We start from the raw sequence: 19,144 nt of genomic DNA, 5'->3' as shown, positions 1-19,144 counted from the left end.
AGAAGAGGAAAGCAATACTGCAGCATATATTCGGTGAAAATAAATAACACGATACGTAATATTCCGTATTAAAGCATTATATTGTGAGCAAGTGCAATGATAACAATAACACTATTATAATATTGTATGTTATTGTGTGACCCGAAAGACGTGTAAGTGCGTACCGGAGGAGAAAACGTACATTAACGCGATGTTCAAATTTGAAGGGGGGAAATAAAAAACGCTACACCTCAACACCTGCAGCAGAGGTTAGAATGGTTAGATGGACGGAAATCGAAACGAGAAATCGTAGTATATACGTGAAATTAGGACCGGCGACGGGGGAAAGGATACGGAGAAAACGACGGCGGGCCGACGCCGTACACAACAGAAATACGACGCCGAGAGAACCCAACAAACGACCGCGACGAGTGTACCTACTTAAGTACCGCGCGCAACCATTCGTCGGACGGGTTCGTACAGGACGACACACATATAATAACATATTATAATGCATAATATAATATTATAAAAATATCGCGTCGTGTGTGTCGGCGGCGGCGACAGGGGTGCGCTCAAGAGTGCGTTACACCCGGGACGAGCGACGTCCTTGAGCAACCGGTGGGAAGAAGAGGTCACCGGACTCTCGTCGTACGTACCGCCGCAGACGGTTCTTACCCCAACGGTAAGCGCACGCGCACGACGACCCGACCGTATAATGACCGGTTAATGGTGGTAGTGCCCCAACAGTCGTCACAACATTATATCATTACAATAATAATCATAATGGTCACAATAATTGTTGCGATAATGACTGTTGCTACGAAACAATAATAATTATTTGTCGCGACTGCCGACGAGCGTATAACGTGCACCGCCACCGTACGTGTGCACACGCGGCCACACCATGTCGTTTTTTCGTGTTGTATAACTCTCTCTCGATATCACCCCGCTTATCGAACGTGAGATATTCGCTGTTCACTTCCGTATTCGCGTTCGCGACACACGGAAAGGACCGTACATAATAATATTATTGATAACGATGACAATAATAATAATAATAATAATAAATAACAATAATACGGTATTATGCGAAACGGATATCATAATAGTGTTATTGAACGTGGATAGATGGTGAAAATAACATATAAACAACACGCACACGGGGGCGGCGGCGGCGTCAGTGTGCTAAGGAGGGGGAGCGAGCGAGCGAGTACAGTCATCGGCGGCACGGGGTCGCCGAACCCGACGGTGTATCCCGGTGTTGCATCGGTCTCTCTAGATATTGCGTTCAATCCCTACAACAACGTTCTACGCACACACACGCACGTAGACACACAAGTTCAAGAAACTCCAGAGCCGCCGGCAACGACGGCGACAACGACTGAACGACGACGTCCACGAGGACAGGACACGACTACGACGAGACCGCAAAGAACATTATTTATTATTATTATTATTATTATTACTATTATTCTTACACAATATGTAATATACACGCGCATAATATTATTATATATGGATATTTATAGATGTAGAACGGGCCGACGAAAATAAAATCGTATTCATTATAATTGTGTGAACAAATATTTTATTATTTACCCGTAGGTATGACGTGTATAGGTGGACCAATAAATTGAATAATATGCGACACATTATGATTCCAAGAACACTAAGTAAACGGACCATTTAAAAACGATATTAAATCGATTATTGGGTCGTTACGTTTTGCTTTCTACGTACGTAATGCCTTGGGTACAGGTACACGACCCTGGGACGTTCACCTTCGCCTTAAAAATAGTAATTAACACACGTTCGAAAGCCGTATTCGTCCCGCCACCAATAAACCTAAAATAAAGTAAACTATGTTCATACCAAGGAAAATACACTATATGGGAAAACAGTCTTAAAACGTCCGAGGGCTATATTTATTGGACTTTTTTTCGGCGAACGAAAGGCTGTATTTGGTTGAAAAACGTTCAGCTTGAATGTTTTTTCCGAAATGAATTTATTAGAGAAATTTTGTTGTTTGTTATTTGCCTGAAAACGTATTTAGTTTCAAAAGTTTCAAAAGTGTTTGCTCGAAAACTTATAGGTATGTTTGGAAATAAAACCATTGACAAATATTAATTTGGAATCGTATTTATTTGAAATGTTTTTTGTTGGAATACTATTAACTTAAAAACGTATTTACACGGAAAATTATTTATTCGCGACCAATACGTTGAGGTAAGCCTCATAATAAACATTTCAAACAAAATATTTTCCATAAAAATAAGTTTTCGAGCAAAAACATTCCCGACATGATATATTTATAATGGATTACGATTCCAAATTTCAAAGCTATGCGAATTCAATTAAAATACGATTCCGACAATGTATATTGTTTCAAACGGGATATCTTTCAACTTTCAACGATAATATACCTACAAATCTTCTGTTTTTTATGCACGGCGCCGGAATCGTAATCCCCATGCCTCACGGGGGGGGGGGGGGTTGTCCGGTTGTGGAGTAATTATTAAAGTTTTAACGAACACAGTCCTAACTGTTGGTCGCCGGAGTGCAGTTGTAGAGAGGAACGATGGAAATTCCGTTACAAAACAGATAGGTAGTAGTAGTACGTACTACATACACGCGATGATTTTCTTCATATTATTTTTTCAGCCTATTTGAATCATCGCCAGTGTTGTTAACCTCTGGGCGGCGAATTTTACGGTTTCGATATTTCAACCGGGTCGGAACAACGCGCGAAGTGATGGCTGCATCGGCAGTGACCGGTCACCGCCGCCGCCTCCATCACTGCGTGGGCATGTAGTATTGCATGTTTATATATTATTATTATCATCATGATTTACTATACGTTCGTTCGCTCAATAACAACAGCAACAACAACAACAACGACGACGACGACGACGATGATCGCGTTACGGGGGCCTATGATGCGGGGATTTCCCAACGCGGTCCGTCCGCCAAAAGCAGAGAGATGCGTCGTTTTTTTTTTTTTGCGTCGTAAAATTATTAACTCGGTGCCGGATTCGATGCGCCGGCCGTCGAACTACGGACGTCGGTGCGTAGAAGTTGACAGCGGTAGGATGAGCGGAAGACGCGCGCGCGGGGGACACGTGTTCCCGAATGCCGGCCGGCAATGATCGATACCGCGCATACGCAGCACAGCACGCATCGCGCGAGTCCCGTTATTGTTATCTATCTCGCTCGTAAAACATTCGCACGTAGGTAAATATTTCGAACGCACACTATTAATATTTTATTATTGCTTTTATTGTTTTTATCGCCCCATCGTCGTCGTCAATCGTCATCGTGATGATAAAACCGTTTGGCGCAGGTGTGTATACCACCGGTTTTCGTTTGCTTTTCAAAATCGCGGTTTTATCTACCGGACTACGGTTCGGTGCGTAAAAGCCGTAAACACGAAATTCCGCGCATTCGCTTTGCCGATTTCGATTTCCACCGTTTTCCCTACCCCTCCGACCCCGTTACGGAATCTACGAAAGTTTTACGTTGTTGTTGTTGTTGTTTATATCCCGAACGGAGAGAGTAGAACACGCCATTTTTCCTTTGTCACAACAAGTGTGAGTGCGCGCGCGCGAACGCTATCCCGCTCGCTCGGCCGCGTTGTTATGGTATTGCGACGCGGACCAGCGCGCACGCCCCGCGCCATCCACCCTCTTATACACACGTGCTGGTCTTCGCTCCACGTGCACCGCCGACGGAACAAAGAACATTCCCGGGCGTGCGCAAAAGGGGCCCCTTATTATTCCTCCGCTGTGTCACCTCCGCTCCGCCGCCATAACGCGGCCACTCGTTACCGCCGGAGCGACTTGCCCCTCCTCCTCCACAGCTGGTATACGTCGAACAGTGAAAGAGAGAGAGACGCCATCGCGGTAATAACAGCAGTACAGTGCAATGGTAATAATAATATACCAGCGCGGAACAGCGGCCGAGTAGGGGGACAGGGTGACGACCACGTCCGTGGACCGCGTACAAGGGAAATGCATTGCGAGAAATTTCGCACGGATGACGCGCGCTACGGACGCGGCACGTGTCGCGCGATTTCATTGCAATTTTTTTTTTACGCCAAGGCCGTTTTGGCGTCCTTTGTTAGAGCGCGGCGCGACCGGTTCTCCGACATAATATTGTTATCCAGAAATCCACAACGCGATCGCCAGTAAACAGGACGTAATGATAATATGGTATACGGCCAGCGTATATATGTTGAAAATTCCAGTACGGTAAACAGTAAACAAGAGTATGCCCATTAAAATGTTGTCAACATCGGAGACACGTAAAATAAATAAACAATATTGTTGAGTGTACCTAAAAACTGTATAGTATACATGTTATAATAATATGTATGACACAGTTCTGATTGTAGCGAAACACCACATAGCGGTATAACGCATCCATGGTGGGAACGTATGCGTAATGAAACGAATCGAACTTTTAGACTTGGGCACACCGCAAAATTATCACTGCCGGCGTGCCATAATCGCGGTGTGGCGGTGGATGTGTGCAGTTTTTTAGTTATAAAATAATCGACAATCAGCGGATTGGGAGTAGAAAAAGTGTGTAAAATGACCGATGACAATCGGAATTTTTGGGTGACCACTTGTTCCCGTTATGAAACCACTAAAAATGCATGTTTCGAAGGTTGATAGAATTTTTTTCTACGCAACGTAATTATTTTTTTTATTTGATGTTATTATAAGTTTATTCCATTTTTAATCAAAATTAGACTAGCATAGATTATAAATACGTATACCACAAGCGTGAAAAAATATATAATAATAAAGGCATATAATGAGCACGTGCACTACCACAAGCAGCAGCTAGTGCAGTTGCGAAAATTGCAAGGCCAAAGTTGCAACAAAAAAAAAAAATTCAAGGAACCGACATGTCCAAGGACTTTATGACACACGTTGCAGCATGCAATCTGACACTCCAGTATCCCCTTCACCACCACTTCATTGTCAGTCGATACACATACGCGCACAATGTATTTACTTTATTTTTATTATATATTTATTATTTACGCAGAGGTTTTCCAAAAAGGGAAAATAATATCGAGTTTAAAAAGAATTTTAAGCTATTGTGTTGTAATTCGGAATTGTGAACAGCTGTTTTGGTGGGGGGAGCGTTCCAAGACCAATAGAGCAGATATTTTAAAAATTAAAACCGGTCTTGTTAGGGTGAATAGTGAATACCCAGACACAAAGCCAACTACCACCAATCCCTCCAGTGACTGGAGGATATAAATTATTAATACCTATTATTACTCTTGTAAAAGCGACTTGCAATATACCTCGGCAATGGAAAATAAGCATATTACGACGTTATACTATATTATATTATATACGAACAAATGGACGTGGAAGGTAGAACCCGACACCACCCGTCATCAGAGATACTTACTACTTATAATATTTTATACCACGATTAAGGCAGTTAGCGTGGCAAATTTTGGGACGAGAATCCGTTCGACCTACTGCCATCCAGCGTTCTTGCAATACACATCGCAATTTCCTACTGGGTCCGAATTTGTTTTTTGCTAACGTACATAGTTATCCGTGTATTAAGGATGATACTAGATATAATAGTATTGTACTTGGGGATACATATTGTAGAGTTTTGCGAACAAATCAATTACGTACTTAAACGCATATTTCATATTTCCAAGTGCAACTATATACGTATTATGAATATTATGATACGCCTCTTTCGTTGTGGCTACTATATGTTATACGTGTTCGCATTCTTTTAATGAGCGATTGTAAACGTAAGAATACCTCTCACTTTCTCCTATGATTCGAATCCCAATTTTTATCAATCGACCGTAAATAAATTTTTTAATAAATATCACGAGGAAAACTGATTTCTTCAATGGCTACAGAATGAAAGTTGTCGTTTCGAATGCTTGTCCAACGAATAATATACTATTATACATTTGTTGTGTCGCAATTGTTAGGAAGGGAGTAGATTAGTACCGAGTATGATGCATTGATGCATTGATGCATATTATAGAACTTATGCATAGTTTGTACATGTTCTAGGAATGTTTTATCGATGATTTTCCTTACCATTACAGGGTGTATTACTTATATAATATTAATCGAGTAATTATATATTTTAGCATAATTATCATTATATTAATACATATTTGAATTTTAAAGGACAAACAGAACATGATGATTGTAAACTTGACACTCGAACGCGTTGGTATAGGTATTGCATTTTAAAAAAGTTTTGTTTAATAATAATGATATAATTAAATAATACATCAAAATAATATGAATTGGTTTTGTTTGAATTAGTATACAACACATTATCTAACTAAATAGGTATTATTATTATTTTTACACAAAACAATCATTAATGTTTAACATAAAATATAATATACATATATTATACAAACATTATGTTTTTATATAAATAAATAGATACTTGCTGTTATTTCAATATGAAAAATTATAAATGTACGTACTTAGTGAGAAACATTTTTATAAGATTCATGAACTATAAATACCAGCCTATGGTTTTTAATTGAGTAGAAAAAGTTATTCATATTGTCAAATTGATTAAATGTTAAACTTTAATTTTTATCCAAGTACGGCGATTATTGTTTAAAAAATACATTTATTTGCCATCAGGCAATGATTTATGATTGCGTTAATATAATTTGGAGGTGGGTAAACAGTTCACGAGAAAATAAAGTTAACAAATTAAAATTGTCGTCACGGCTTGTAGCGCTCAACTGAAAATTGTAATATAGATATCTATTACTAACGGATCAGCGCACTTTCGGGGGAAAAAACCTACAGCACTACCGTAATTATTATTATTATGTACCTACACCTAGAAAATTCTAGCTATTGAATAAAAAATAATTAAACAAAGTAATACCAACACTATAACACTAGAATCAGCATGCGAAAAAAAACAAAGAGCGGTTTTTTTAACAAGCTAACAGGGGCGTATCCGTTTTATTAGTTTTATATTTCACATATTATCTCTTAGCATTCAAATTAACGTAATGTTAATATAATAGTATGTACAATAACACAAACATATTCAGGCGCATTTTAGAAAGGAGGAAATATATAATGACGGTCCACGCGTGCATATACGGATGGACGATGATGGCTATCGGAGCAATTATTCTAAACATACATCGTAATATACCAATCACAATCATTTTGACGTGAAATTTAATTTCAACGTGTAACATAGAGAATTTTCTGTTTTCTCGACGAGGTCCGGGACACGTCATAATGTCATGCAAAGAAAACACTTTTAGATCAAGCACTATTTGCCTGCATCGTTGATCTATATATATGCACATTTGCATATAATTCTAAAACTATAATACAACTATTGTATATGATACTGTGCCTAATCACTGATAACAGTATATCAACGAATATAATAAACAACGGTTTTTTTCGATACCTACATGTTTAATTGAAATATGATAATAGTATGTGAAATACCACAATTGAACCGTTGAACTCGCCGAAACAATATTTTTTAATTTCATTATATTATAATATACAAAACGTAGAAAATGCTATTTGTTATTATCATATAGTAACATATGCTACTAACCTTCTTTCGCTTGGGCACGTCTTCGAAATCGTCATCAGTTAAACCGATGCCTTCATCGACGACCGACGGCAGGCCGCGTCCGCTCCAAGCGGCCGAGGAGCTGGACTCGCTAAGCGGTGGTGACGGCGAGCTACGACACGAAAAAGCTCCTTCGCTGGATGTGGACGGGCTGGTGGACAGTGACTCGGGTTGTTGGCAGCGCGTAATGCGTCCTGTGTATAATGTACAAAAAACATATGGTTGTGATTTTTTTTTTTTTTAATAATCGTTAAAATATCAAAAATAGCAATCAAGCATGTCAAAAATGGCGATTTTAATAGTAATAATATTATATTAACACCGGGTGGTACAGAAAAACGTAAGGGGAGAGGCTTGAGCGAACGCAAGATAATTCGCAGAGACCGAGCGCGCGTGACGGGCGGGCGCTCGCGGGGGGCCCCCACGCAAACGCCAGCCTATGCCGCCCGAAAATAAGCTCGTAGGCGACCGTGATGTGACGTCATCGAATGACGCTTTCGTACCGGTACGCGGGGGCGACGGTTATTACTGTTGTCGTCAGGTGGTGAATCGTCGTAGTCGGTTAGAGCGAGTTGAATAATAATAATAAAAAACACGACGTATGGATACGTATACATTATTATTAACACTCGTGTGTTTGTGCAATTGTGCGTAAGTGCGCGTGTGTAAGTCGATTCACACGCACAACAACGATTCGTCCTTGTATGAGCGCAAACGTGAATTTCGCTGTTTTTTTTTTTTATTAGTTTTTGTTTTTAAACCTTTTTAATATTTCAAACAATCAAAATTTGTTTGATATTTGTTTAACGACAGTTATTGTATGCATAATATTATGTACAATCAAAACACGCATTTCGTACGTGATGGACGTCAATGATGACGTTTTAACATTATGTACCTACTGTACAAATTATAACATGAAAAACAATAATAACGACGTCGATGACAATGAAAACACACGAAATTGTAAATTTCCGGATTAAAATCAACGAAATTAAAATAATCTACGAGTGTTTTACGCGATGCCTATATATAAACATCTGAAAAATCTCATTTATAGGTCATCATTGAAAGAACGGTCGAGTGAAGAATAACAGTCGAGTGTGGATACAGAATGTTATATTTGTTATTAGACAAGTTTTAACACGATCAAACTAATCTCATTATATAGTATTATATTATTCAGTTTATGAACTACAGTTTTTTTAATAAGTATGCGAATAAATAATAATGCATGTGGCGATAATGCAGTAAAAACGTGTACATATTGGCTGTTAATGCAATATTTAATAAGCAAGTGCAGCATAGTGATGAGAATCGACTGATAACAAAATGTTCTGCCAATGTACACATAAGACACTACGTCGTATACTTCATAGGTACCTACCGCAAGAGTTTTACACGCAATTACATATTGTTATCTCGTAAATTAATATCGAATACCTACTAAATATATGATCCAATAACGAACCTTTATAGATGACGACAGTTAATCGAAATGGAAAATAAAAAATATTAACTGCAAATTATAATAGATTAAAACTACATTTCGATTTGAAACTTTCGAACGTTGTTCGGATAGGATATACCATATAAACGTTAATAATTACACTAATGCTGTATAGGTATACTGATGACTGGTTGAATTCGATTTTGTCTATATTTTTTAGTTAGGTCCCCATTACATTTTCCCTTAATGATCATTTACGGACATGGCATTTCAGGACGACGGTAGCGCGGAGCAGGGAGATTTTCAACCGAGTTCTGTGTACAAGTCCTCCGTGTTACCCGTACACACGTAAACGCAGTATAATCATAACGTTATGATATAGGTAGGTACACCATTTTAAGTCGTGAAAACGCCATTCGCGAGATAGAAGATAACTAGAAGTTCATTGCGCAACATCGTCGTGCACACTGCACCTCTACTACAAATGAACATTGTACGCTGATGTGGGGGATTTACGAGGCATAGTTGTGCATTATATAGTGAACGTTATTGTAACGTCACTGTTTCTGGTTAAAAAATAAACTGTTTCGGTTTTCTGCGACGCGCGTCTTGACATCGTATATTATGTTATTATATAACAACGAGTGTTGTTCAAACCCGGTTTTTCGGGCGAATTCTTCACACTCGTCGTATCATCGTTTCGCGCGTGCTCTTGTCCGTGTGTCGAGTGGAACAATCGGAGGAAACAACGGATGCGTCACACACGCAGCACGTACAACGCTCGACACGATTTCGACAGTCAAATGACTCACTCATAATACACGCGTGTATCTGTAAGTCTGGAAACTAAGACGCATTCTTTGGGTGGTTATTGGGATGACGAGGAGGGGGGGGGGGGGGGGGACTCGGCTAGTAATTTTATCGTGTAATTCAACAACGTACATGACGAGCGAGCGCGCATAACATACGTCTGTGCGTTTCGGCGAATGTTATGTGTCACGCATGCCGGCCGGCCGGCGACACAGTTTCCGAGCGCAGCCCGTCCTTGTCACGTCCAATGTCGGGCGTTCTGCGCTGCACGCGCGCGTTGGCGGGGCGAACCGGCCGGTGCATGCAGCAGGAGCGCGAGAACGGTTACGCCGTGGCGGTGCGGCCACGCGCGCTTCGCGTCCTTAACACTGCGTCCCGGTTACGAAATGCCGCATAGACGTGTACCGGAGCGCGCGAGGCGGGCCACCGCGGCGGTACAGCGCATAGAAAGCTGGCTTTTCACTTTTACCATTATCATATCTAGGCCACAGTTGGGCAACTCTCTACATAATAATATTAAACGCGTTGGTGAATTATTATTATTATTATTATTATTGTTGTTGTTGTTGTTGTCGTCGTCGTTGAATAACCGAACGGCGGCGGCGGCGGCTAAGCGATGATAAGAACTCCACGCGCGCCAGATGGTGGCGGCGGCCGCGGCATCGGCTCGGACCGTGCCCAGATCCGGCGGCGAGCGTGGCGTTTTTTTTAAAAATAAAACGATCGATTCATAATATTAATCGTAAATTCATAAATAGTAACAAAATATTGTCGACGCGACGAAACGAAAACCACAAACTCGATTCCATATTACATAATACATATATATACACGAGTATAAATGCATACGTAGATATTATTATATATTATGTGCGGGGGTCAAGTGGTGCTTTAACAGAAAAACCGATCGAGTGCGGTATACGAAATACGATAAGTTTTGAGATCTCTGATTTATGCGTCGGCTGCGAGACGTGTGAAATAAGAAGTGCAGCGTGTGCGTGTAACGCCGGGCCCGGTCGAGTTTTACACGCGTCGTCGGCCGTTATAATTTATACACACACGACGACAACCGGATCGTTTAATGTTTAGACGCGCGGCGAAGAGCCCCGTTATATGCACACATTACGTGTAATGCATAATATTATTAAATCGGGCGACGGACGTTGCAATTACAATTTTCGCGTTGGGCGCGTATACATTAAACGTGGTTTTTCATCGCTCATTGCTGCTGCAATAAGGCGTTATACACCTATACCACCCATATATTATGCTGTATAGGTGCACACTATAATATTATATAGGTACACGGTCCGTCTACACTGCTGCAGCAGTGGTCAAATCAGAGGTCAACGCACCGCTGCCGGTTAAAGTACATATTATTATTATTTTTTGTTATAAAGGTATGTGCCACGGTAGTGCGGCCGCGGCGGTGTCAATGCACCGTAAAACGAAAAACAAAAACACGCACAAACCACAAAGGCATCCCTGCAACACATAAATGGTATTTATTATATAGTAGGCGGCCAACGAAACCGCGTTGATTGCATGTTGTAGCTTCCTGTATACGTATAGGTAATACAGCTGTATATCCAAATATGTATATTATATTAAATATATGTAACCATTATGTGTAGCCGGCGTACCACCCTGTAACACCTGAAGCGCGGAGTCATTTGCCACGCGCACGTCTACTAACCATGTGCAATAGGCGCGATAATATTGCCATTATACATGCATAACATTAAAATGATATTATTATTACGCTCCATCCTGTATATTGTGTATACACGATATATCGAACTACAACGGCAGTCGTTTTTAAAAACGTAAATCAAGTAAATGAATATTTAGGTTTTTTTGGAAACGGCGATATTGTTGCATTGTGAAACCGTGGAGAAAGGACGTTGCAGAGCATGACTGAAAGTGAAATCCCGCGTATCGACTTCCCTCCATATCGTGTACAATATAATATTATATACAAAAATATCACTCCTCCCCCTATTATGTATATATATATATCACGCGACTGTAATACTATTTTATCTCTGTGCGCAATCGGCATCCCCCCGCTCCATAATCCGGGTCGAGTTACCGACTGCGACCGTTTTACCGGAGTTTCCATTGGGTTTTCTCATGACAGAACGCGCAAAAAATATAACAAACGGATTCGGGGTGAAAGTGCCCGTATGTAATATAACGAGTAACGATACACGGAATCGAAAACAATAGCAATTTTATATCGTTTCGTACACGATTACGAAAAATATACCGACATATTATAATCGTTGCAAAAAAGTGCATTAAATTCAAATACCGACCTTGTATGGACGGCGAGTGGGGACTGCATGATAAACTCATCAACACCAAGGCCGCAGTGCATTCTGTCATTTCTTCCTCTTTTGGTTCATTATCGTCGTCTTCGTCTTTCATTTCCTCTTCACGGGATTCATCCTGATCTTGGCTACTACTGGGCCGACGTTTTCGGGACCTGTAGATTTAAATAAATCAGAAAAATGATACATTTTAATTTAGATTCTAAACTTTGATAATCGTGCAGTACAAAGCGCTATTCGTTAATACTTATTAAACATAGCAAAACAGAGAAAATCAACGAAAATTCTTCAATAACAACAACATTTTGATATCATTTTAAAACTTTAACCTCTACCAGAATATGGTGGAAGGTCAGGGTAAACGACTGGATTCACACCTGGTAAACAAATTCTATTTTTAAACATCAAGGATGACGGAACTAGGTAGCAAGTGAGGGTTTATTTTAATTCTAATTATTATTATCAAGGTTTAAATTTAAACCAATTCCTTAAATATTATTATAAATATATTATATTATTATGTAGCCATTAGGATGTATCTCCTTTATTCTGAACTCATCAATATTATAATTCAAAAAATTATATCGGTCTAAAATCGAGCTTGGGTTATTTTATTTTCTAATTTTAATAAATCATATTGGATATCTATATTTTAATTTCGATAGTATATCCTTACAGGTAATACAAATAGAAGAAATTGCTCGATTTATCAACCGGATTTTCTATGTAGAAAAAAACACTATTAAAATGTTGATCGCCATCAACATTTTTTTTTTTTTTTTCATTACACATGTAAAAATGCAATCAATAAGTTTAATGCAAACAACCATGTAGAAACATTTATATAAGCAAGCACTTAAATTATAACCATAACGTACGTACTCCATACAGATCGACTAGTAACATATATTATGATACACATTATATGTAAATAAACCCCCATTATTATTACGTAACTGTATGTAATGGCCGAGTGATTTTATTTGCGCAATTATTATCCGCTGAAATAGTAAGTTTATACATATATATATATATATACTAATTAAATCTCCGCTGTGTGCCGGTCCCAAAGTGTTCCGGGATATATATAACATAAAAAAAAAACCAATAACAATATAATAATGTTAAATGACGACAATTTTCTTAAATATCACCACGCCCGACATGACTGAAAAAAGCAATAAGTAGGCCAAAACTACAATAACAACCGTCAGCAGTTTGACTCTCATTCATGGTCGCTGATATAACCCACACCATTATATATGTACGTATATATTCTTTAAAAATCTTGTCGTGTTCGCACTCCATGCACCTGCGACGCCAACAACCTTGCGAAATCCTATTGAACTTGATTGTTTTTAATTTGTGAACGCGTATGCATGCAGTGAAATAATCAGATTTCATAACACTAATCATATAAAGGCCGCGACCTAGGGTACAGTTCATTTTTCACTCAACATTACGATTGACATTTGTGTTTTAAAAAAATGTCAGTAAAACGTGCCGCCGAATTTGTTTTTAGCGTTACCAGTTAATACTAAAATATTATATAAGTATACAAACATATTATAAATTAATTCAGATTATATTACAGGCAAATACCTATAAATAACTAAAATGTCGTTACATTTATTTCGCATGTATATTGTATATGAAATTTATTATTTTGTTGTTTTATAAAAAATACATCAACAGAACACACAGATTAATTATTGAATTGACTGGTATATTACTTAATGGGCCTACGGTTTACGGGCTATACAACAAGGACGCGAACCTTTTACGATACGATTGCGTACCGTATTCGGCATGTGTGAACCTACATAGAGTATATTAATGATGACATGATGTACTATATAATGCTATACCTGTTACAACGCTTTATATGAATATAATATATTTGCGACACAAGTACTGACAGTGCACCGGTTTTAAATGATTTACCGGCTTACAGCAGTAGCACATCGGCAACATGGCAAGGTCGTCCGTATGTCAACCGACCTTGAATAAAAAATACCAGCTGATCCGAGGGCCGCTATTTCTTTTTATTATGTTTTTTTTCGTTACTATACACCTCCTCTCCGTGTTACCAGTCACCGCCCAAAATACAAGTATGTTTTAATAATCTGAAATACGGTTTTATGATGGAATACACGACAAGGTCTCCCGGACATAATTTGCATCACGCGAAGGGGGACCACCATTTATAATATAAAAGTGTGTACTGCGTAGACCTATTTGCAGTCACAATATATTACGCCGTGTTTATATCGTTTGGGCGTATGCTATAATGTCAATATACACTTGCGAGGATTCTGCAAGACCGACATGCAATCAATGACGAAAAATGATGCAGTCTCAAAACCGGAACTCTATCAAATGCACATTTTTCTTTAAATACACTAGTATCTCGTCCGTAATATGCATATACGCCGAGCGGTAGCGTTCCACTGATGTTGTATTATTAAAAACCAACTGCATACGACGGAAATTAATGAGAAGACGTAAAATATTTTTTTCCATCCCACGCACATCGAAATAAGAATTCAGCGGAGAAATAAATTTAAGACCAACAACCCAACTGTATAACGAGAGAAAACACCGTGCCAAATACCGTAACTGCCTGCAAAGCAGATCGTTTTCATTTTTGTATCACCCGCTCCTTCCTTTTGTGTTATCCTTTTTCGCTCATACTAATATAATAATAATTATTATTAATATAGTAGCATATAATATGAATAATATTATTCAACAAATGAAAAACGATATATCAAAATCGTACAATAAGCCCACACATTTGCACGCTCTATCAAAACAATTTCATGTTTACATTTTACATTGACGACCCTACATACTACTACCGGACTATTTTTATTATTTTTTAGTAAAGAAAAATAAAATTTATTTTTTTTATTTGAATACCTAATATGATATTATACAATTGCTATACCATCAATAATTTTCTATTTATAATGAAAACTGATGCCTAATTACCGAATACGACACCGTGCCAAAATAGTAAATACTAAATAAGTGTAAATTCATCATGCCCCAAACGAGTGTCAGGGATCCTGGCACCTTTCATTTATATGACCATCAGAACTCAGAAATGAAATAAGCTATTACAATGATTATGTTTAACGATATTTTCGGGCTATTGAACTGTTCTATTGTCTTCGTCTAAACCTTTATATATATTTTTTATCTCGACGTTATCTACGAATGTATATTATTTTCATTATTACGCGGCTATCGAACCACACAGAACTATAATAAACATATAAATGCTTAAAAGAACTTTGTTTACCTTAGTGTTTATGTCCAGTTGTAATATTTTAACCAGTCAAAGGTTAACAGAAAAAAAAGAAGATATTATATCAAACCGCAACGCAACATTAATACCAAAAATGAATTTAGAAATAATAATCTATTTTATTTTTTATTTACAAAAACCACTTACCCGCTGATTTCAACAACATTCTGAGAGGATGAACTACGTTTCCTGTCCGACATGTCTGCCAACCTAGCGAAATCTGTATCCTGGTCCATTAACCGAGCTGATTTCCTGGACTCTAAAACGCGAACGTCATCCAATTTCTTTATTACTTCAATGGATCCCTAGAAAAAAAACAACGGTAAATATTGGTTGTAAATAAATTGCATTCCGCGAGGGTGGCTATAATCAAAAACGCATCATTTTTTAGTAACCACCGGTAATTATGTACCTCATATTTAATCAATTTATAAAATAGTAGCAATGCTTTCACTCCGCCCGCAAGACCGGTTCGCTTCCTTGTGAAATCGGTGAAATGCGTACTCATACACACCTATGTCTCAAAGTTCAGTCATATGAAATAATTTTATTTTTCATAAAATAAGGAAACAAAACGTTTCAGTGACTGTTTCTATTTAAACTCGAGGTTAGAAACTTTTTTCATACTTGTAACCGGTTGGCGGTTACCACGATGATACAAATTACGAGAAAACTTACAAGTGAGATTTATGCGATTTTCCATGGCTCGACTAGATGACCCGGATTGTAAATCAAACCTGCGATATCGGTCGCGCACACGCCACGGCAAAGTCAAGGTCGAGCACAACGCAATTGTGAATTATTGTTTATTTAATAAATGTATATCAATAATTAATCACATAAATATAGCACCTTCTAATCGGTTAATCATAATAAATAGTAAATATTAAATATGCATACAGTTTATTGCCCAAGTTTCGATAACATGCGTTATCTGCGATCTTTTCCCACCTCTGTCAGCTAGGCATCCCCGGTACGAGCTAATTGTGGTTACGAGTTATAAGCCACCAAGTAGTACACAGGAACGTATAACTGAGGCGGAGGCGTTATGAGAGGGGATAAGTTTGACGCAATTACGATATCCTTTCGCCAAATCGTTACAACGGAATGTCGCACGCCGCTCGCGTACACCAGGAGAAAGGTATATTTTATTGTATAGTGTATATTATTATATTATTATTGTTATACACACACCGCGGTGGCAGCTTATGATGTAAAAATAATAAAAATGAGGTAGAAAGTAATAAGGAGCATTAGGAGTCTCACCCCCCGTATTGCATCCCGTTCACCCAACTGGTTTCAACTGCGCAGCAGTGAACGGAACCCGCAGCGATCCGCGGACGCCACATTTAAATAAATATAATAATAATTTAAATAACATAATATTTCAAAATCCGTTGGACACTGACTTGAGAACAGTTTTCGTAACACGTCACCTGTACAATATGACGAAAAAACTATTTTCAAATCGATGATTTTCGCAAAACCCGGCCCCATCGGGATTTTTTTTTTTAAAAAATCAGAAACTCGAACATCGTCAAAAACAGTTACGCTATAACCGGACGACGTCTGGGTGTCGAAGGGATTAAAAACACGGAATTCCATAAATACCGCAGATGGGGGGGTTTCGACCCCATTGAACAGCTGCTGCCACTTTCCGGCTGTTGCGGGACCACAGTCAAAAAAGAGATTCCCTGGCCGTGTGTGTATAGCCCGACACGTATCGGCGGGTCCCGTCCGACGAATACTTCGTATGAATATTTAAAAATCGACAAACGCTTGTCCCGACCGGCCGGCCACGACGGTAGGTTGGCAACCGTGTCGCCCGCGCATGCATATCGTAACCGCCGCCAACCCGGTGAAATTGGCGTACCTACGCGGAAAACTGCTGCGTACGCTGACCACGAATATTCCGGAGTTCCGTGTGCGGGTGACGACGAGTTGGTCACATAGCAATGAGCCGACTCGGTTATTGTTACTTGTCAACAAACACGGAACGCGTTTAAATCGCACGGTCAGCCGTGCACTCGCGCCGGCCGGCAACAAGTACAACGGGGCAGTGGACGCGGGCCGGGGGAGCGACTAAGACCGAAAGAAAACACATCCGTTTTGGCGCCAAACGCACGGGCTATCGTCCCGCCGCCATAAAGCGCTAAAAAACGCATAACACTCGCTAACATCGGATCGCTTACACTTGGCAATACGATCGTTTTATTTTTTTCACGCATACCCGTGTTATTAACTTTTTACGTCATAGCTGTGGGTTAATTATGCAAAGTCGATAATTTACATTTGAAACACTATCGTGAACATAATAATAAATCCATTATCCGCTGTTATTGTACACTCACCTCGTGCCCGTGCGGCATGATGGAGACGCGGACTTCCTCAGTGTCCGGTCTATGGACGACCACGTCACCAGATATCTCACGACCGTTGAACGTAATGTACACCCGCTGACCGGCCATCAGCCGGAGGTCGGACAGCGTCTGGAAACCGGGGCCGACCAGTTCGGTGGCCCGGTACTCGCGACCGCCGCCGGTCCCGTCGTCGAACCTAATTGAATACCCTGTCTCGGAGCCGTCCGCGGCCGTCTTGACCGCGGCTATGATTCCGGCACAAAGCTTGCCGTCGTCACCGGACGGCGCGCAGACGCGCGTCCCGATGATGGACCGCTTGGCCAGCCGCTTACCGGCGCCAGCGATCAACCCGTTCTTGTGCCGCATCGGAATCGCAAACGAAGCGTCCAGCTTGGCGGTGTGGTACGACGTGATTGATCGATATCGTTTATCGCGCGTAAGCACGATCTCGAGAAACGGGCGGAAAAAATTAAACACGAATATATATACGTACCGGTGTCACTCTCGTCCAATATCAATCGACACTCACCCCGCCGTCGTACCGATTCGGGAAATTGTAACAACACATTTTGATCGACCAAAATAATATTTGAGAAAAAAAAAGACTATGTCAATATAATATATATTAGTAATTATTTTTAATTTGCAATTTAAAAAAAAAAAAAACACCAATTTGTATCGTAGAAAAAAAAATAAAGTTTTTGAGCGGCGATTTTTTTCAAATTGTTTTCGCGCGAATGTATTGTCTTTGCAAATTTGATTTCACACGGAACACACCCGGTCAATGGGGAACACGATGAGACAACAACAATAACAATCGGTGATTTAAGGCCAAACTGCCAAATTGCTGAACAGCGAAAGACTACCGGCTTCGGCAAGGCGTAAAACGGAACTATGTACGTGGTTTGGCACAAATGTTCAACGCCACAGCTGACAATGCCGGTTGCCGGTATCCGCGCAGTGATACCAATTTACCGTACCCTATCGACCCGGTTTTGCGTTCCACACTCGTACTCTATTATTATTATTACGACGCACATCCTGAATCCACTTCTCCTTCACAAAGGAAATCAACACTGATTTTCTGACGTTTTTCATGAAATATAAATTCGACATTTTTTTTCGTCCACAATGGGCTTTTGATTCAGTCGCAAGCTCAGCCGCGGCCGGCGTAATATTACAAATATTACGCTTTCGGTGCACATATTAATGACGTCATCACTCGTATTAAAGGTTTATTTTTTATTTGCGTCGTCATTGG

General features: G+C 39.6%; 1 protein-coding gene across 2 annotated transcripts in view; it reads right to left on the bottom strand.

Annotated features, from left to right (window-relative positions):
* LOC112598144 (zinc finger protein 395) overlaps nt 1-18,538 on the bottom strand; it is a 31,340-nt gene extending 12,802 nt beyond the window's left edge. For both annotated transcript variants that reach the window (XM_025344512.1, XM_025344513.1), the window contains exons 1-4: nt 17,875-18,538; nt 15,671-15,828; nt 12,196-12,365; nt 7,600-7,811 (exon numbers count right to left, since the gene is read on the bottom strand). In XM_025344512.1, the coding sequence (XP_025200297.1) occupies nt 7,600-7,811; nt 12,196-12,365; nt 15,671-15,828; nt 17,875-18,249 (915 nt within the window). In that variant the 5' untranslated portion in view covers nt 18,250-18,538. The remainder of the gene's footprint in view (nt 1-7,599; nt 7,812-12,195; nt 12,366-15,670; nt 15,829-17,874) is intronic.
* Between the last annotated feature and the right edge of the window lie 606 nt (nt 18,539-19,144).

This window comes from Melanaphis sacchari, unplaced genomic scaffold (genome assembly GCF_002803265.2).
Source record: "Melanaphis sacchari strain LSU unplaced genomic scaffold, SCAv2.0 Contig45_pilon_pilon, whole genome shotgun sequence".
Taxonomy (NCBI): Eukaryota; Metazoa; Arthropoda; class Insecta; order Hemiptera; family Aphididae; genus Melanaphis; species Melanaphis sacchari.
This window is presented reverse-complemented; position numbering and strand designations above follow the sequence as displayed.